This window comes from Gekko japonicus, unplaced genomic scaffold (assembly GCF_001447785.1).
Source record: "Gekko japonicus isolate JY-2015 unplaced genomic scaffold, Gekko_japonicus_V1.1 scaffold3, whole genome shotgun sequence".
In the NCBI taxonomy this organism is placed as follows: domain Eukaryota; kingdom Metazoa; phylum Chordata; class Lepidosauria; order Squamata; family Gekkonidae; genus Gekko; species Gekko japonicus.
The window spans coordinates 3,469,995-3,491,474 of record NW_015170887.1 but is presented as its reverse complement, the minus strand read 5'-3'; the positions used below and the strand labels follow the sequence as shown (position 1 = coordinate 3,491,474).

Sequence of the window (21,480 nt, the reverse complement as noted above, 5' to 3'; positions counted from 1 at the left end):
AAATCAGGGTCTCCCCCCCCCAAAAAAAAATGGCACGAACCTTCATTTTGGAAGGGAATACTGGGAGATTGGAGGAAGGGGGAGGCTCGAAAAAGTGAATCTGACCAGGATTCTAAGGGTGGAGGCTGGGGGGGGAGAAGCAGTTGCTGCTGAAATGGGGATGAGAAGGAATCACATGTGTTCGTGCATTTAAATGCAGCTACTAAATCAGATGTCAGTGCAGGAGTGCATGTAAATCATTTTTAAAAGGAATTAAGGTTGCATTGTCATAGAAGCCAGTAAAACATATTATATGGACTGTGTCTATAGCATGTCTAAAGTCTGTGGAAGCATTAGATGAAAGTGAATGTAGTCTTTTTGATGGCATTTGTGACAATGGCCACTCTGGCATTGTGTACACCAGGATGATCCCGGAAGCCTGTGATGTCTGCCGTCTGCCTCTACCCTCCCTCCCTACAAGTTTGAGGGAAGAGAATTTTGCGCTCTTTTCTGTCTGTCTGATCATGGTGATAGGAGCTTCAACTGCTTTCGTTTCTTTGTCACAATAGGGGATGCCTGGTGGCCACGAGTGTGAAGTCATATGTTTTTAACATCATCATTTTTTTCCTGCTTGGACACTGCTTGGACACTTTCAATCCAATGACAAAAAACTGAATGGTCATTGAAAGTCATATTTAGCCTGTGCAGAATGGAATGCAACTGAATGACAGTAGACATGAATGGGCTTTTTAAAATGCATCAGAAATGCACTGCAGAAGAAAAAGGGAATGCAGGTCAGCCGTAACTGAGCAATGGGGATCTTAATAAAATTCAAGGAGCTCCAAGGAAAGAGAGGGGAGTGTGAGTGTGTGTGAGAGGGGGGGGTGACATGCAAGGAGAGGACACCAAAGAACAGATAAAATTCCAAAGACCATTCTAAAGGGGGGGAAAGCATACCAAGAATGCAGTGATGGTGTCCAAAAGCTAATGACAGAGTCCAACCCCAAATTTTACTCTCTGACCTGGAACTAATTTAAAAAAACAAAATGACTGGAATCAGAGTCTCCAGAAAAGAATTAAGGTGAGATGGCATTGTGCAGATTAGAAGTATGGGGACAGCAAACCTGTCAAACATCTATCACACCTCTCCAAGCAGCAGCTGCCTGGATGGTCGCCTTGCCTTGGTGCATCCTGCACCATCCCCTTCTTAGCCTCCTTTCCCATGCCCTATCACTTTCCCTGATTGAAGAGGAATGGGCAGTTGCCTGACTGAAGCCAGCTGGACTTCAGAAGCAGCAAGCAGCTGGTCCACCTGGCTGGCTGAGCAAGCCTCTCTCATATGCGCTCCTCCCTGACCCAACCTTTCCCTCCCTCACTTGCTGAACTGTGTTGGGGGGGGGAGTGAAGAAGGAGAAGGCATGCATGGTTGTTTGGGGTGGGCACTTGTGGCCTCCCATACATACAGGCCTGGGTCTTAATCCCAGAAGAAAGGCCCCGGTCACACGGGAGGTTTTGCCCCGCAAGAGGGACAGATCGGGGGTGCATCAAACGGGCATGATCACACCGCAATATCTGGGAAGCGGAGCGCACCCATCCCCAATCCGTCCTTTCCAGGGGGAAACGCGCAGCAAAAAAAGAACCTAGAAAACAGTACTACCTACCTGAAACTCCGCAGCAAAGGCGGCCGTGGGATCACCGGCGCGCCCGTCTCCCACAGTATTCAAGGCTCCCGGCCAAACTGCACATGCGCATACATGCGCAGCCGGCTGCCTCACTCTTTGTTCCGTGGCTCCCCCCGACCCGGCATCTGATCTGTCTGATCCCACAGCCGCGCATCTATTTTGATGCAGCTCAGAAAAGCCACGCTTTGGCCGTGCCTCCCCCCACCCCCCGTGTAACCAGGGCCTAAGTCTTCTTGGGAATCTGTATTCAAAAGGGAGTCTGTATTCAAAAGGGTGTTTGCTGTCATAAAGTAAAGATGATGGGGAAGGATCCCTCACCAATGGCACAAAGATCCTTCAAAACCTTTGAAGTTTAACAGCTTGCAAAATATGCTCTTGGATTGGTCCAATAGATGAAACCATTTTTACCTATTTTATATTTCACTTTGTGGTATCAATAAAGTAAATAAACTTTAATACACTAAGACAATAATTAATCAGAACTCATTTTAATAAACACAGTAAAGTTGGGAATAGATACTAACACACACACCCCTTTTGTTTCACTGAAGACTGAGTGATGTTAGTATCACAAAAGTGCATTGAAACTTTGAGTTCCATTTAAATCAGGGACTTCCAAATGGCGGTGGGGGTGGTGGCTCTGTCTGCCACCCAACCCCCTAGGTTGAAGACCACAACTCTAGATCATTGGGTTTTGTTTAGGCAAAAATTAGCGGATGTGATTTTGTTGTTCTGGATCCAGACCTGTCAGCATTATTTATTTAAAAATGGATAACCTGCTTTTCCTCTCTGAAAGTGAACATGTTGTGGCTGACAAAAATAACACTAAATGGCAGTGATATAAAACCCACAGTCAGCTATAACAAAGAGGAAGGCTGCCAGTCAAACAGAAAAGGAACACTAAAAGCACCTCAGCCATCAATGCCAAAGAGAATAAAAATATATTGACCTGGTATCCTGGTATCCCCCCTCTTTACCTGACATGGGTGGTTGGTTGGTTTTTCCCCACGTGTGCCATCAGGTAGGCTCGCCAGCTCTGAGTTGGGAAATACCTGGAGATTTTTGGGATGGAGCCTGAGCGGGGGGTGTTGCCTTCTGACACACTTCCGGTGATGGCAGAGGGTGTGGCATATGCAAATGAGCTATGCTAATGAGTTATGTTAATGAGATCCTGTACCTCCTTTTCTACAAAATTACCCCTGCTGATACCCCAGCCTCTTGGTTCCTCACAGCCTGGAAGCTAGGGGTGGCGAGGGGTGAAAAGAGTTGTAGCATCAGGGTAGTGGCATTCTGCCATACTATGGGATCTGTATCCCTTTAGTAGGACTAATTCAGGAAAGCAGAAACAAGAAAGTAGTAATTAAAGGTAATTTTAAAAATGTTAAAAAATCCTAAAAAACCCTAACCTCCCCACCTTTCTCCCCAATGAGCACCCAAACTAACTTACATCCACCTCATCTCCTCCATGTTATGCTCCCAACAATCCTGTAAAGTAGGTTAGGCTGAGTGTGTGACTGGCCCAAGGTCATCCAGCAAGCTTCCATGGCAGAGTGGGGTTTTGAAGCTGAGTCTTCCAGATCCTAGTCTGATGCAGTAATCACTACGCTAAGTAGCAGCAACCAGGAAAATACAATAACTAATGAAAAAGTTGGGCATTTGCACGGAGCACTATTTGGGAAATATTTCTACTCCACTGTTTAACTCTTTTAATGTGAAATCAAAATTAAAGAACATTTGCAGCAATTATAGTCAAATATTAAACTAATGTCATGCTATCAACACGAGGAGGTGCTGTGCCCCTTTAATTGCTGAGATGAAAACTGGTGTCCTGTAACTTATGGATTCATAGCCAGGATGACTTGAACCATGATTCTCAAATATGTATACTAGAGAATGTGTGATTTGCATTGACTAAGAGACTGCAGACTTGTTTTTATGGTCACAGCTACTGGCATCAATCCTATGTCTCTCTCCACTCTAGAGAAAACAGAAATATCAAAGTGATTGTGTGGCTAGTCTGCCAGGGCAGTATACACTGCCAAACAAGAGACACAGGGGAAATATTTTGATCATGGAGAGACGGAGCTACTTGCGTACAAAGATGACAAACCAGGACATGAAGAAATGAGAGTGTCTGTGACAGCAGCCACAAATGGGACTACGCCCGAACGCGGGAGGACTGGGTCTTCAAAATACATCATATCTACCATATAAATTGTTTTGGGGGGTAGCTCTGAAACTTTGGTTATCTTTGACGTATAACTGAAGTTCTCAAGAGGCATCTGTGATAGACTTAGATGTGGTGTTTCAACCCAGCAAGATAAAACTTCCTCAAAGAACATTCAGATGAGACCTTGAGAATAAGATAGTACACATAAGTTCATTAAAATGCCTTGATTTCTTGTTCTTCCTGAGTCAGCCCATCAAGAAGTGATTTTCTATTACTGTGACAGTGGAGATCCTTTACATGTATGTAGTTTAAAAGGGCTTCCGCAATTAGGATAATCTGATGTATATGGGGCTGCTTATCTAGCCCTACTTTTTCAGATCTAGGAACCATGCCTATGTAGCTCTCCAAATCAAATCCCTCAATGGTATATCACAGAAAACTGCATGCTTGCTCCTCAGAACTACCAGAAAATTTGCTTTGCCTCTAGAAAAAAGGGTCCCATTCTTTTGCATCCGGAAATTGACAATGGATTTCTTTGTGATTCTTGATACATCCTGTCCAGTTTTAAAGATTCCACTGTACACAACCATCTTGAGTGTCCGATAGAAATTTATTTATTTGCAGGCCACCTTTCTCACTGACAGTCAAGGCAGATGCAATGGTGGATACCAACAGCAAAGACCACTGAAGTGGTTCAAATGTTGAAGTAGGATCTGGAAGATCCAAGTTTGAATCCCGACTCTCCCATGGAAGCTTACTTGGTGGCCTTGGTCCAGTGACACATTCTTAGCCTGACATATTTCACAGGGCTGTTGTTGTGAGGGTGACATTGAAGAGGTGGAAACTTTCTTCTAAGCTGCTTTGGGGCACAGAGCAGAAAAATGTATTTTATTGATTTAAATATCTATGCTTTGAGACATAGATATCTAAACAAATAAAATACATTTTTAATGTTCCATGTCTACTTCTAATGATGACTAATTTTAAAAAGTGCTTCCTCTCATAGAGGGAGGTACAACTAACACACCAGTCAGAAAGATGTCAGCATGCTAACAGGTTCTTAATAGGCAATTAAAGGCAAGCCTATGCTTATGCTAAGTGTCTCTTGTGGTAACAGTTAATTAGCATGATAAAATCCTCATTTTGTTTCATGCTTACTGATGGTTCTCTAGTTCCTATTCCTGAGAGAAAAGAAATGGTAATTTACCCTTGCCAATACTGAAGATAATTTAAAATGTTGAAAGTGATTTGACCCTTATGGACAATAAGGGTCAAGTGCAATAAAATCCCCAGAAACAAAAAAAGTATTGTGACCAAATGAAGTTTATAGAGTGTTTAACATCAAGGCAAGCAACTGCAAAGTGACTGCAATGGGGAGGTGGGGGGGATGACTCCACCACTGGGATAAGTCTCCCTCCTAACTCTCACATTCTGAACAAAGCAGTATCTTGAGTGCTGGAAAAAAGTTCCATTATTGTTAACTGTAAACGTATCTTAACATCTTAAATGCTCTGCAAAGAAGCTGTTAAGGACCTAACTGCACATCACATGCAAATGTGCCTGCTTACTAAAATTTATGTCCCACTGTACAACTGTGGTTTCAAAGCCATTTACAATAGGCATTAAATACATTAAAATCTATAAAAAACACAACATAAGAGCATCATAAAATCAAAATAACACCAACAGCACAATAAACAGCAACATGGAAAAGAGCAGCAGGACAGCCTAACTCTATCAGCTTCATGGCACAAACACTCAGCAGAAGAGCTCAATCTTCATCTGATTCTAGAAAGAGGCATATGAATGGGTCTGGTGGCAGCACATTCCATAGCACTAGGAAACTACTCCTGCTCCTAGTGGATTCCATCCTTGTTTTCACTAAGATGAAATTGGGAGCAGGTCCATTGGCAGGTCTCTCAAAGAGTGGTAGACTTTCTTCAGATACCTTGGACCTAATCCGTTTGAGCTTTAAAAGCCAGAACTGGCACCTTTTATACTGCTCAAAAATATATAGGAAGCCTACGTAACTCAGGCAGCAAAAGTGTGATATTCTTGCTTATCATCAATGGCAGCTACATTTTGGGTGAAAAGAGTGAGAGGGCTCAGCACTTTCCCTGCCTATTGCTTCTGTATGTTTCAAACTGGTCCCCAAGCTGCTTCCCCCACCCCTTCATGGGGGCACCAAATATGCATTTCCTCTATCCTTGACATATTAACAAGATGCAAATAATAAACAAACAATAATACATGCTTTGAAAGCACAATATGCATACAAGCCCTTTTGTCAACTTAATATTTCATATACACTCAGACTATCAGGAAGTGAAAAGACAAAACTCATTGCATATATCTACACATTAGCATGGGTAAAATAAACTCGCAACTTTCAGAGAGATCTGGCCTCCTTTGAACAAGCATTTGTGGTAGAAGGTGCAGTCAAGCCACAGCTGACTTATGGCGACCCTATAGGCTTCTCAAGGTGAACAGAGATGGTCTGTCATTGCCTACTTCACCATAGCAACCCTGCACTTCCTTGATTGTCTCATATTCAAATACTAACCACTGCTTAGCTTTCAAGATCTGATGAGAGCGGGCTAACCACAGCCATCCAGGACAGGGTGATCCGGCATTAACTGTGCAATTAACAAAAGTTAAGGATAATATGTTTCTTCATTTCAGAATTTTGGAAGAAGAAGATCTTGTTTTGCTAAAAGCATCATATATAACACTAATATCATCAAACTGGGAAGGGGGCTATATTAGGGTTGCCATCTCTGGCCTGGGTAATTCCTGGAGATCTGGGGGCAGTGCCTCCGGGAGGACATCTGGGGATGGATATCACCTAGAATCTATGGTACAAATTTTCTCCAGGAGAACTAATCTCTGTAGACTGTAGATCAGTTACAATTCCAGGATAACTCCAGGCATTACTTGGAGGGTGGTAACTCTAGGCTATATGGTTGCAGCTCTATGTTTTATAGTCTTAATAGTTGATATTTTCCTTTTTTAAAAAGCATACTTCATCCAGACTTTGTTCAGTCTTACCATCTCATACTGAGAAGAATGAAGGACTGAAGGGAGCAAAACATGTGGGAGAGCAGAAAACAAGAATGGCAATTTCAGGGAACATGAACAGACCCATTTAATGACAGATTAGTTTTTCTCCATTCTTTCAAGAAATAAACAGAAATAAAAAATAATACTGAAGCCTTACCTGTCAGTATGCGCCGGAACTCTCGTACCCAGTGCTCTTGGTGTCCACAACGGGAGAATATCAGCATTCAACTAAGCTTTGAGATCTCTGTTTGCTCGTCATAAAACAGACCAAGAACCCATGTTTGGTACACAGAAGCAACAACATGATCTGATATTTTAAGGTATCATAGCCATTTCCCTCATCAAACTGGGAAGGGGGCTATATTAGGGTTGCTATCTCTGGCCTGGGTAATTCCTGGAGATCTGGGTAATTCCTGGAGATTTACACAAAGTTCCTCCATACACAGTCCTCTTCTCTTAATATTATTTCTGACTCTGCCTTTTCTAGTGTAGAGTAAAAAACAACAAATCTTTGTGATGGTTAAATTATTGTTTCGTTTAAAATTTCCCTGTATTCTGACCTGAACTTTGTGAATGGGATATCTTTTAAATATTCTCTTATTATGTTTTCAGAGATAGATTTCCTTTTGTATAGTTCTGAGAGAGCCTTGATAAATTGTTCTTGTATTTTTTCCCTCTGTATATAATTTGATCTCCTTTCTTTAAATATTATTACTCTTTTTTATTTCTCCTTCCTTATACTGTATGCCAAGTATCTGCTAGGTTTATTAACATGTCCGAATGTCTTTGTGTGTGTGTGTTTTTTAATTTCTGTACCTCTTCCATTTGGGTTTTTAATTGTCTGATTTCTGCTAATATTCTTTACTGTGGGGTTTTGTGCTTTTGCTCCAATTTCTGGATTTTTTCTATTAATACCTTGATTTTTCTTTTTTCCACTCTTCTTGGCAGCAACAGCTAATAAAATTCTTCTGATGAAAGCTTTACTTGCTTCCCAGATTGTTGCTGAAGACATTCCTTTTGTGTTATTTATCTTTAAAAAATATTCCAACTCTTTCCTGCACTTATTTATTACATCATCTTGTAGAAATGTCCTGTTTTGAGTCGGCTGTGGTGGTGTTTCCGTATTGTGCTCGACTCTTTTCCCAGTTGGGGCTTGAAGGGGCATTTCTGATTCTAGAAATGTCTCCTTTCCTATCATGGCTGCATTTTAGGGCCAATTACATGTCTGGACTTCCAATGAATTCCAGCACTATATGTGGTTTGGCAGTTAGCCATCCTGGAAGTTTCACACAAACAAACAAAAATCATGTATGATGTATCATTATCCATTCACTATCACTGATTGTCTTTACACTTAGCAAAAGGTTACTGCAAATCTTCCCTTTTCTTCCCTTCGGGACCGCCTCTCCCAGTATGCCCCCAGAAGAGTGTTACACTCTGGGGTCCTTTCCTTGGTTTCTTTCAGAGTTCAACTAGGGACACAATGCATTTATCCCTGATTATAACAGCATCCATTTATCCTGGGACAAGTGTGGGGCGAAACCGGGGTGACTTCAATTTAATGTGGAAACAAAAAATACCCCAAGATAATTACAGGGGTGAACTCAAGTTTGGTGTAGAATGTAAAAACACCCTGATATAATTACAGGGGTGAACTCGTGTGTAAGTGTAGTCACTCTCATACACACCCCACTCTCTGCAACCCCATCCCCCCCTAGGTGGTTTGTGGAATTTAAAAGCTTTCTTCTGCCATCCTGGGAAGTATACTGATTTATTTGCAGATATATTATAGGCACTTTAACGTTGATTGTAACTGCAATATTTATTGTATTTGTTCTGTTGTAAGCCGCCCTGAGCCCTGCTTGCAGGAAAGGGTGGCCTAATAAATTGAATTTACTAAATAACTAAATAAATAATTCTCTAACACTGTGAAGTCCTAAGCACACTTACACCTTTCTAAATCCATTGATTGCAATGGATGTAAAGGGATGTCCCTCTGGTTTAGGCTGCACTTTCAGTTTTTGTTTAAAAAATGGAGAGAGAGAAGCCGTTAGACCAGGCCATTCCTGTGAGGAAACAGTATGCCCAAAATAGCTACATCCCATGAGAACAGCATTTCAAAAAACCAGGAAAGTCCAAGCTGTTTTTCTTTTAAATTTAAACTAAGATCAATTCTTGAGAAAAATGTATTTAAATAATAAATATGTAAAAGCTCAAACAATTAAAAATTCATGAAAGCTAAAGGATTTAATGAGGTACTGGTACTCATGAGGAAACTGAGATCAAAACATTTGGTGAAGTGAATATTTTTTCCAATAGGAAAAAAAATCCTGATATTTTTATCTTGCTTCATATATTCCCTTCTCCTCTCTCCTCATCATTTTTTGTGCTAAGAGACAATGATTTAAATGAAAAACTTTGATTCTTCTTCTTAGGGTAAAAATGAAGTTGACTGTAGGAGATCAGTGACTGGATCATTCTGACAGTTTTAAAAGAACAATTTCAGCACGCGGGGCCATATTCTGATAACAGTTGTATGAGAAAGAGTTTGACCCTTCTACTCCCATATTATTTGGCTAATTGAAATTAGCCCCATTGTTGTCTTTACAGCTCTTTAAAGGTTACAAAAAACTGGCAAAGGATGGGTAATGGTCTTTTTGCCTTTTAAATGGTTAATGACAACTTTGATTAATGCAGAGGTGTCGAAGTCATTTGTTATGAGGGCCAGATCTGAGATAAATATCACTTTGTTGGGCTGGGCCATGTGTGCCATAAAATTTATTGCTGGGTACCAGAGATATAAACTGTATAAAGGACGGCAGCTGGTAAGCCCCGAGTTAATGTATCCTCACTGCAATGCTCCATAGGTTGGGAGTGGTGTGCAAAAGAAAACCCATATGGGCGGACTGGAGACCCAGCAGTGCAGCACTGGGTAGAAGCTCTATGCTGCTTGACTGCAGCAGGTGAGGTTGTTCCGCCATGCTGAGGCCACAATCAGAGAGGCTCCGCCCACTCCCCCCTGAGCAGTTTCCTGTTCCCTCCCTTGCACTAGTTGTTTGTGGGCCTCATAAGAGTCCTGGATTAATGTGTGGGGGAAAGAAATGTTAAGCCCCCTTTTACATTGGCTGCAGTCACAACACTATATACTTTCAATCCACTTTCAAACCAGATTTTTACTGTGTGAACTGGTAAAATCCAATTGGAAAGTGCACTGAAAGCGGATTATATAGCATATGTGACTGCAGCCATTATGCTAATCTTTACAAAGCTTTTCTGGAATTTCTTGTTCAAAGAGGTAGAAAGCATGAAACCATAGGTTGGCAGGATGATCTACCTGTAGATTTATAACCTTCTCCCACCCAAGAATTTGATTTGCATTTATATCTAGAAGCATAATCCAAAAGAAACAGATACTGAAAAAATATCAGACAAAGCAGTCACTGCTGTGGCCCAAACTATTTTTTAATCAAAGTAAAACAATGTTGTTGTAGTGGAGAAGTGCATACAGTACTTGTTATTTTTATGCAGCATCAAAACTGCTTCTAAGGATATTTTGCCCCAAGATAGCAGAAAACTACTAATATACATTTTCAGTTTTTCCCATTCCCTCGGTGTTTGTTTGCCAAGCTCAGAAATTTAATTGTTATTTGCCCCTGGAGAAATCTCTCTCACACACACATTACATTCACATACAGCCACTGCAAATCCTCCCCAGCTCTGAATCTACCCAAGCTCCAACTCCCAACTCCCAACTTCCCAAATAAACAAAGTAAAAAAGAAGAAAAACACTTTATAAAACAGCAAAGGAAATAATGTTAATTTCTTTTTTAAAAAATAGAGAGAGAACAAAATGAAACTTGAGGGGAAACTTACTGGCGTTACAGTTTATCCTGATACAGTCTAGATGGGGAAAAATAAATGAAAGATGAAATTGCATCCTTCAAGGTAACAGCTGCAGACATCCAAAAACAATCAGTCCACCCTTCCGGGGACAGACACACGCAAAGAGATGTGGCCATTTTATATTTTTATATACATTATGTACAAATTCAAGAGTGGCTGTATATCATGTACAGATCTGTATATCTATTTCACAACTATCCAGGTGTGTGTTTTATGTGTGTGGCCGTGTATGTAAAAGTAGTATATTCTGCATATGAGACAATACAGAGAATGATGCATTAAAGATTATCTAGTGACTCTAATCACAAACTGCTTCTTAGCCATTAAGGCACAGGTATTCTTCCTCAAAATGCACATATTTGTCCTAGTGACACTTTAAAAAAATCTCCTGTTTAAAGACAACTAAGTTGTGACAATGCTTTTTTAGTATGTTTTGTGTTATTGCATAAATTCACCACCAAACCAATACAGTATACCTGGCTTGGCAATATTTGCTGGTGAAATATTTAACCCTTTCCACCTCTCTTAAGAACACATTGTTCCCGCTGCAATAGCCCAAAATGCTTTCCAAAAAACTGTGCTGCCAGTGTTCCCCAAAGATGAGGAAAGGGTTAGCATGCTGCCTACCTGTCCCCTATCATAAAATGGCCACTTGCAAACAGCTAACCGCACGAACGCCCAGCCCAGATTTCAGTGCATTTTGGAGGGTTGGTTGCATTTTTGATTGGTTGGGGAGAGTTGATGCAAAGGCAGCCAGCCAGCCATCTCCTCAGAGCCCCATCTCACCTTGCTGCCTGAATGTTAAGACTGAATGAGGCACTGATAACATTCAGGAAGAAGATGAACTAGGCAGTGCAGTGGCAGATCTGGTTACCTTTGACAACTCCACAAGCTTCACTCAGAGGTTTCAAACAGCGGAAGGGCAGACGGATGAACAAAACAAACAAAAAGGACCTAGATAACACTTAAAAAAAATGTTTGCCTATTATAATTCTGAAACAAAACAAAACAGTAAAGCTGGAATGTCAGCTGGGGGTGCTTGTGAGCACTTGCTGTTTGTACAGCAAGCTTGACAGGTGATCAGTCATAACTTAATAAGAAGCAATCTGCCTCCTTCAGTTCTCTGGTTTTGAACACAATCCTTGTTAAAGTATTGCAAGGTATGCTTGAGCAACACCTCAGAGAACCACATGGCTAATTCGACCAGACTCTTCTTCCCTTGGTAAGGCCCAGGCCTACAGCCAGCAGCACCTCACCATTCCATCAATCTAAACTGAGCATCATAAAGAGATCTACTGCTGAGTAGCCAGGACTTTGGATAGCGGAGGGTAGACTCTCTTTCTAGAATGCATGAAGTGGAACAGCTGGTGCTTAACTACGCTGTGCTTCAGGGAACAACTTTGTCTTGAGATCCAGTAAATGATAAGACAGCCTTTGTCATTACTCCAAAGAAAGGGTGATTTAAAAAAAGAAGAAGAAAAGAAATAAAAGAACAAGACAAACAATCTGAGTGACCAGGAATAAATCAATCGGTAGTAGTGAAGCCATAGAGAGAGTCTGTTGTCCAGCAGATCTTCTCTACAGAAAATATGGGTTTGGTTTCGTGCGATTAGGTTTGTCATGTGTCGTCAACCGCAACAGAAAAGTGGGAGCAAACAGTCCTTGAGCATTTGGTACGATCACCGTACAGGGGTGGCTATATCCCTTCAACAGGTGTGTGTTAGTAAGGTGGGTTACTGGAGAGAGATAAAGGGGAACTTTTTTAAAAATAAAAAGCTCTTCCCAAAGTTGGAGGTGGGAAAGAGGAGAAAGAAGGAAAGAAAGAATGTGTGCATGAGAGAGAGAGACAGAGAGAGTGAGAGAGAGATAATGTCACTTAAAACAAATTGGACACAAGTTGGATTTTTAAAAGATTATTTGCAAAGTGAATAGCCTATCAAGTCCATCTGAGAACCTAATTTAAGGGACAGAATTTTTAAGAATTCTATTAACATGCCTTCTGATGCCTTTTCCCACCTGTTCTGGGTGTTGTTTTATTTGGGTCTAGCTAGCTTTTGTTTAGTTTTCTATTCTCACTAGTCATTACTAAGAGCCCCCAACTGGGGACACATTATTTATTTTCTGCTGGACCTTGCATTTGTAGTTCCCTCTTTACTTCAATTTTGACTGTTTTCCATCACTTATAAAATGCACTCTAATGTTTTTGCAGGTTTATGCAACTGTCTGAGATGATACATTTTTAACATAGTTACCAAGTGTGCTTCTAATTTAAATGACGAGGGTGGGGCACAAAGTCATATGTATACAGACTATGACTTTTGGCTAGGGATACTAGTAAAAAGCATTTATAACAATGATACTTAATAATGAGTAGGCCCATAAAAGGCCAGCTCTTCCTACTGGGAAATGAAGAAAATTGTACCATAAGTCTTCAACAGATGAATCACATGCTTTTGGTAAAAAAGCAGAAATGAATGGCTGCAAAATCCAAGAAGACATATCATTAGTATTTCCCCAGACACTGAAGCTTTATCATAGTCTGGGTTTGGGAAGTGCAGCTGACTGACCACATTTCCTTGATGAAGCTTGAGTTAAAGCTTCATTCTGGTACATCTAGAAGGCAAGTATGGTAGGAAGGACAGAAAAGCTTAGTGATATTAAAGCATCTCCCTGTAGCTGTCACCCTGTCCCAGCCCACCAAGGAAAATGATGGGAAAAGGGGTGCCAACTCTGGGTTGGGAAATTCCTCGAGATTTGGGGGACAGAATTTGGGGAAGGAGTTCAGCAGGGGTGTGATACCACAACGTCGACCTTCCAAAAGCGCCAACTTCTCCATGGTGGCTGTGGCTGTATGACAGGCCATTTCTCTCACTCTCAACACATGCTTTAAGCAGCAGGGTAAATTCTGGGGCATGTGTGAAGCTATGACTCACTGAATTCTCTCTGTCTCTCGCCCTCTCTTCCTCCCTCCCTCCCTCCCTTTCTCAACAGAGATACAAGCTCTGTCACTTTTGGGCTTCTACTCTTTACAAAACAAGGCTTCAAAATGTCATGAAATGTGTTATTAAGAAAGCAAATATGCTGCCCTAGTTTCCCACTGGGGGAAGATCTGAAACAAAGAAGCAGCATTCATATAAGAAGCTCTCCTTCCCTCACCCACCCACACTACAATCTCCATCCAGTCTTCATGCATTCCTGGTTTTTTGTTTTGTTTTTTTTTTGTTTTTACTAAAGGGTGTTGTGCAGGTGAGAGGGATATGCCAGCCCCTGCAGGCTGCTCTGTACACTTTGTTCGAAGGGCTGTTTGCTGTGCGGGCCGCAGGCTTCAGGCCTTTGAAGGGTTGAATACCATCTTTTGATATACCATGACTGATGGGGTGTAAGGAAGCTTTTACAAGTTGGATACACAGCGTAAAAAGATCACAGAAAAGAACATAATAAACAGACAGGGCTTGAGAAAAAAACAAATGGAACGAAAAAGGAAATGAAAAGCGAGCACAAGAATCTTGAATACCATTCAAAACAGTCTTTGCCAAAACATATTCCTGGCATACCAGATTTTATTAATTGATTGACTGATTTGATTTATACCCCACCCTCTCTGCTGAAGCAGATTATTTGGATTCCAGCTGTCTGACATCCCAATCTGCAATCTCTCATTATTATTCGTGGATTTGTAATTTTGACTTTTAACATAAGTGGATTTTTTAAAATAATGTGAGAAATGTTTAGATATTGGGTCCTCCTGATCCCACAAGTTGTCCAAATCCCATACATCATAATGGTCTGAAGAACTATTCCCCAAAATGATATTTCATATTTGAGTTATTTGAGGTGGGAAAGGTTACTAAATATAAGGTCTCATGACCCACCGGTTGCCTTCAATGTTATGACAATTTTGGCTTTTGTGGGAAATTTTAGACATCAGGTGATATCTGGAACTGTTTCATTGCAGATCTGACACTGCTGCATCACAGAGCTATTGTGCTGAATGTCACCTTCAGGGCCCTGCAAGACTGAAGCACCATTTCTGCAATTAAGTTGGAGTGATGCTGCTGTTATTGCAGACAAGGCCATAGGTAGTTTTAGCTTTTCTAGGCTTTGTTTCTGTACTAATCCTCAAACAGATACCTCTGCTAGGGCCCGTCATGGATTTCATTTTTAACACAAAAGCCTTACTCAACATTCTAGTCAAGGACAAGTAAAAAGGACCACAAAACTCTGTTTAAATGAGGGAGACAGCAGATGGTTAAGAACTAGTTAAATTATGTAGTGGCTCCTGGTGATCTGTATCAAGTTCTGGAACAATATGCTTATTTTTGTCTTACAAGAATACAGCTTTTTCTTTGGATTCTTGGAATAAATTCAGGTATTCACAGTGCCATCCTAAACAGACATGTACCATTTACTTCAGTAGACAGAGGGGAGTGTAACTGTTCAGAATTGTACTGTCGGAGAGACTTCAGATGCCCTTACCCTTCCTGTTTCAGCATTTCCCCCCCCCCCACGGGTCATATCTGAAATAGACACACAGAAATTCTAAGTAGGTTTACTTAGAAGTAAGTCCCATTTTATTCAATAGGGGTTACCTTCAGTAAAGCAGCAGGGCTGCCCACTCGGGGTTGGGAAATTCCTAGGGATTTGGGGTGGAGCCAGGGGAGGGTGGGGTATAATGTCATAGAGCCCACCCTCCAAAATGGCCATTTTCTCTGGGAAAACTGATATCTGTAGTCTGCAGATCAGTTATAGTTCCAGATCTCCAAGCCCTACCTGGAGGCTGGAAAACCTAGTTCTTAGTATAGCATTCACAAGTTGTTTCCATACCAGAACATGTTTTGCGTCTATGTCCAGTGCCACCATCATTTCCATTACATTTGAAGCCACTCCTATTGATGAGTGAACATAAGGCTACTCTATACATCCAAGTATAGCCTGAGCTGGAGAGATGCCCATCAGCTGGTCAAAAATCCTGAAGCTGCCCTGTTTCATTATCATGGGCTTCCTCTTATTCCAGGCATTGCTGCCTCAGAACTTTATAAGGCTGGATTTTCCCCAATGAGCAATGACCTCATGTGACATCACAACTGCCATGCCACAAGCCCTTCAGCAACACAAGGTGACCTTGGCAACAAACATGGCAGCATTTGGGTTTTTAGCAGGGCTTTTCATGTGAAGACCCCAGAATGCTCTGCGGTCCATTGCTTATTTTTCTGTTGGGAAATATGGAGAAACGAGGTGAGAGTATAGATTATATTAGTGACAGAACAGATAGCTTAGCCTGTGTCAGCCTCTTCATCTTTTCCTTTCTTTTTTTGATAATTGTTAGCTTTTGCCAATAGCAGACAAAGAAGCCATTTGTTATCCAGAGAACAAATTATCCGAAATATCTTTAGTGGTGGGACTGAGGAAAGGACACAAACATCATTTATTATAGTATGGTATCAGAGAAGAGAGAAACAGGCATACATGCCAAACTCTCTCGAAGATACCTTAGCACTGAAGGAACAAAGAACATTCCAGCTCAGTTGTAAGCAATGAATGCTTCAAGTACTCAACGCATACGTTAGGGGACCAGAATAATATTTTTTCCCCCTTATAGCCTAGTGCAGCACAATACTGGGTGTACTTCTGGCTGGATATAAAAAGGCAGTTTATACTGCTCCAGCACAGATAGATTCAAGCATGGAAATCCGAGGCAACGTACCATTTCCTTTATCTCAAAAGCAAAACCCAGAAGGTTTCCAGATCTGGATTCATTCAGAAGCACACTCTGCTTAGAAGGGGGAAGCTACTTTGCCTGTTTGCTTCAGTGTTATTAGGTAAATGTATTTATTGATCTTTTGTAAAATTCCCATCTGCTTATCATATTATTGAAAATGCTGTGCACTGTTTGCTAGCGTGGTCCTGAAAACATCCCTTTAGGTCACTTCTTAGGCCACATTAAGCCAGCACACTGATTCCCATACTACTTCTGTAAAAAGGAATCAAGAGATAACTGGGAATGTCTGAAATGTAAAACAACCACTCTTTTTACAAGGTGACAGCTACAGACCCTCCCTTGACTGTTTTGAATAGTGGCAGAGAGACTGGATCAATGAGGATGTGATTGATCAAAAGATGGACCGAGTAGCATGTCTTACACAAAGCTAACCAGTTCCAAAACCAGGAAAGGAAACTTAAAAAAAAAATAAACAGACTTTTAAAAACCACCATTATCCATCACCAGGAATTAACATATAAAATCTCCATGCAACGATGGCTAGAGAGATTGATTCTCCGTGGTTAATACTGTTACAGAAATACATCAACGGCTACTTATAATTCAGTTCATGGGGAGGAAGGAAAGGCAGACAAGAAAACAAAAACAAGCTCAAACGAAAAGCCGAGGGATATGTCATTATACGATACCTAGATTGACCATGAGTTTGACACGGCCCCCATCTAGCTCCAGGCGCAGTGTATCGGCTGAATCACGTGATGTGGTGGCCATTAGCAGCCCATAAGCTCGCTGGGACATGAAGCGGAAGGACACATCCTCTGCCTCTGTATGCATGACCATAGGCATAATGATCTTCATGTACATGCTGCCGTCATAGCTCAGGATGGAAGCCTCTGAACAAAGAAAAAGATAAAGAAGAAACATGATTATAAAGTTAGTTATAAGCAGACCTGCACTCCAGATCCTTAAAGATCCCTCAGTACCTTTAAGTTACTTACTTCACCAATGTGGAGATATACCTCAGTTAGTGGCACAACAGGTGATCAACAGGTTTTTAATAAACAGTATCACTGTGCAGAGCCTGCCCTCCTTTTTATATTGCATATTAAAACCAACATGTGAGTCAATGTCAGCAGTGCAATTTCCATTTTTGATATAATTTTGTCAGTACTTCAGGTATAGTGTTTTCACTGTTCAACATAAAGGCACTGTTCAACATAAAGCTCACTTCCTGTCTTACATATTGCATGGTATAGCTTTAAGAGACCTTATAAGAACTACTTTCTGTTTCACCTTCAAAAACCATATGGGAGGAGGCTCAGTGTGGCAAGCCCCAGGAGACTTGCAGGGGCAGTGCCCCATGTTGCCATGGTTTTTGCCATAAGGGTTTTGGGTAAATGTTAGAGCATCACATGACATGGTGATGTCACTTCTGATTACACAGTTGGAAGTGACACTGTGACACTGAGGGATGCTGTTTCACCCCCCTTTCCCCTTGCTGCCCTATCAGGAGGCAACAAGGAACAAAGATTGAGGACAGGAGACTGCCCACCCTACCCTCAGCTTTGGCCTTGTGTTTGGTGTTGAGGTAGTCTCTCACTGTATAGAGTTTTCCATCAGTAAGTATTCTCCTCCCAGTTGGAATTAGGGTTAGAAAAATGTCTTGCCCCTTTGGTGTGGTTAAATAAGTGGAGATAGGAAGCTGAAACTTTTCATATCACAGACATAAATAACATCATTTGGTAAATAGCATGCTGTTAAGCTTCTGTAAAAGGGGCAGGATTTTTGGCAACCCTAATTAGAATGAATAAAGAGATTTGTTGCTAAAGCTACCAGAGACTCCTGTGTGCTAGGTAGAGAACAGGACTGAAGGATGAACTGAAGCAGGACAGGTAAGCTCACCTGTGCCTCAGAGAATATATCAGAGCTAATCTCTATGGACAGACAGCAGCAGACTCTTGGTGATATCTTTAATCTGAGAAGGATAAAAGAAAAAGGCCCACAGAAAAGTATTTGCTTGGCAACAATTTCCTCTAGAGGTCTCAAAATACACACACGCACACACACGCCCACACACAGAGGGAGGTTAAAACACCCAAAACAACAGAAGCAGTGCCTGTAGCTTTAAGAAACAGATGCCCTCAATGGCAGTTGCTACGCAACCACAACAGTACTGCCAGCCTTCAAGCCCTGGTTTCTGTCAGTAAAAAGTGTGGGGGGGGGAGCAGGGCCCTTTCCATGACTGTTTTGGCCTCTAAGGGAGGACTCCACAGGGCCAGATCTGGCAGCAACCATCACACCAATTGCTATCACCTAAACTGCATGACTCACCCAAGCCCAACTACTTGCTACTGTTCAACAACAGCCACCCAACAAAACCCAGTTTGGTGTAGTGGTTAGCGTTTCAGATTAGGATCTGGGAGATACAATTCCCACTCTGCCATGGAAGAATACTGTGTGACTATAGGCCAGTCACACACTCTGAGACTAACCTACCTCACAAGGTTGTTCTGAGAATAAAATAGAGGAGAAGAGAATAATATAAACTGGTTTGGATCTCCATTGTGGAGAAAGGTGTGATATAAATGAAATAATAAATATAGCTGAAGATGGGGGGGCAGATAAAAGGTGGATTGCTTGGTGGATGGGAAGGAGAGAAGTATGCGGGGAATACTGAGGATAGAGATGGGCATGAACCTCGTCATGAACCTAAATTAATCACAAAAAGGGCCCCATATGTGGTTTGTGAGCTGAGGGCCATGGATACTCATGCAATTTGTGTTGGTGGCCAAAAAGGGAGACCCCAGGAGGCCCAGAAGTCAGTGATTGCAGGGTCAGAAGGAAAGGGGGGGGTGATCTTCTTTTGAAAGAAGTGGTGGGAGTTCCAAAAAACCAGCCCATGGGGCAGTCAGAGGGAGGCCAGCAGATGAGGCCAGGTCAAAAATGGGGACCGCACAGGAGGCCCAGATGTTGAGGATTGCAAGGTCAGAAGAAAAGGGGGGGTGATCTCTCTTTGATGGAAACAGCAGGAGTTCTGGGAAACTGGCCCATGGGGCAGTCAGAGAGAGGCCAGCAGATGAGGCCAGGCCAAAAAGGGGGAACCCAGGAGACCTGGAAGTCGAGGGTTGCTGAGTTGGAAGTAAAAGGGGGGCGATCTCCCTTTGGTAGAAGAGGAAAGTCAGCAGGAGACTCGATGTGAGTTTGGTGACTCTAGTCCCCAGGGGAGCCATTCTACCACATCATGAAACTCAAAAAACCCCACAAAACCCACAAATTCAGTAAGCAGGAAGGTTCATGAAGGTTCATGGTTCACAGGGCCGGCTCACCCACTAAGCAAACTAGACTTTTGCCTAGGGTGGGCCCCTGGGAGGGCGCCAAACTGCCCTGCCGCCCTGCTGCCCTGCCAAAAGCCCTGCTGCTCAGTGCTCACAAAACTCGTGTCATGTGGCCCGGCGGGCCCATGCTGCTCTGTGCTGTGCACCCATCGCCGGCACTGCCATCCAGATAGGGCCCTCCCACCCGCCCCAACTCGTGCATGCCCACTGCTGCCCTGCATGCACCCATCGTGATTCGCCGCCCATCGCCGCCCTCTGAGCTAGCCAACAGGAGTGAGTCATCATTCACAACAAAACTGAGGGGGCACCCCACTGGCCTGCCGCCCCTCCCCTCCCTCGCCTAAACAGAGTAGCCTGCTGCTGCCGCCTGTGCCGGGCTGCCGCTCTCCCACCTAGTAGCAGCAGTGATGGCACCAGCACTGGCAACAGCAACTCCTCGGTCAAGCCCATTGGCTCCGTTGTGACGGGGGCTAAGCTGAGCGAGGCTCCAGGGCGCTCAGGGCAGGTCCAGGCTGGGGACAGCCCCTAGCCTCCTCCCTTTCTCATCCCCTGAAGCCAGGTCATTCCAGTAAGCGCCTGGCATGCAGCAGCCTGACTAGGGGGAAAAAACAACACAATGTTTCCCTTGGAAAGAAATCAGGTCTTAATTTGCAGTTTCTGTCCTTTCCACCTAATGATCTTCCCCCCCACACACCTATTCTGCTTGCCAGAGAGAGAGAGAGAGAGAGAGATAGAGATGTTCTCTTGTTGCCCCCAAAGGGTGGTGAGAGAGAGGTAGCCATAATGATCTGCCCCCCCACACACCTATTCTGCGTGCCAGAGAGAGAGAGAGAGAGAGAGAGAGAGAGACCAACCATCGGGAGAGAGAGAGAGAGAGAGAGAGACCATCGGGATCCTGCCTCCACCCGGCCCGCCCCCAGCAGCTCATTGGGGGAGTCCTCGGGTCACCCACCACTTTTCCCACTGTCAAAGGTCCTAAACCCAATTAATGGCTAATAATTATCCAGGCACTACCTGGCAGGGGGAAGGCGACGGTGGCGGAAGAGCCAGGGAGAAAAAGGGCCCCCTGCTTTGGGCGTGCCCTAAATGAGAGCTCTCAGCATTAGCAGATGGTCTGAGATGGAAGGGGGGGGAGAGGCGGACTCTCTGGAACCAACTTTGAGCTGGCCAGTTCGATTGGACAAAGGGGCTCAAGAGACCTGCAGACAGGTGTGCAGCCAAAGAGGTGCCTCTTCTCCGTGCCTGTCGTGCGCCTCTTTTCCAGTCTCAATTCGCAGGCTTTACTACATGTGGCTATACACTCTATTTATGATGCTACCAGAAGATCCCTGGGCTCTCTTCTTGTACAGGTGTGCACCATTATGCACTTACAAGGAGCTGAAGCTCTTTTTTCCACTCTCTCTCTTTTTGCTGGCTTTGCATCCTCTAATCTGGGCCCTCCCCCAAGCGCCCCAAGTATTACTGTGCTACTTGTTACTGAGAACCAGATCAGGAGCAAAGACACTGGGATTGTGGGCTTTTGAACCCCTAAAGGTCAAAGCATAAAAACACATCTTAAAAGCCATTAAAACCAGAATAAAACCATATTGTTTAAAAATGTAAACCAATTTAAAATTAGCAATTTAAAATTTT

The 21,480-nt window shown here is 42.8% G+C and overlaps 1 protein-coding gene across 1 annotated transcript in view; it reads right to left on the bottom strand.

Annotated features, from left to right (window-relative positions):
* Positions 1-21,480, bottom strand: part of NRXN3 (neurexin 3) — a 1,635,269-nt gene that overhangs the window by 1,086,748 nt on the left and 527,041 nt on the right. Inside the window, exons 10-11 of the mRNA XM_015418345.1 lie at positions 17,203-17,406; positions 10,765-10,791 (exon numbers count right to left, since the gene is read on the bottom strand). Coding sequence (XP_015273831.1) covers positions 10,765-10,791; positions 17,203-17,406 — 231 coding nt within the window. The remainder of the gene's footprint in view (positions 1-10,764; positions 10,792-17,202; positions 17,407-21,480) is intronic.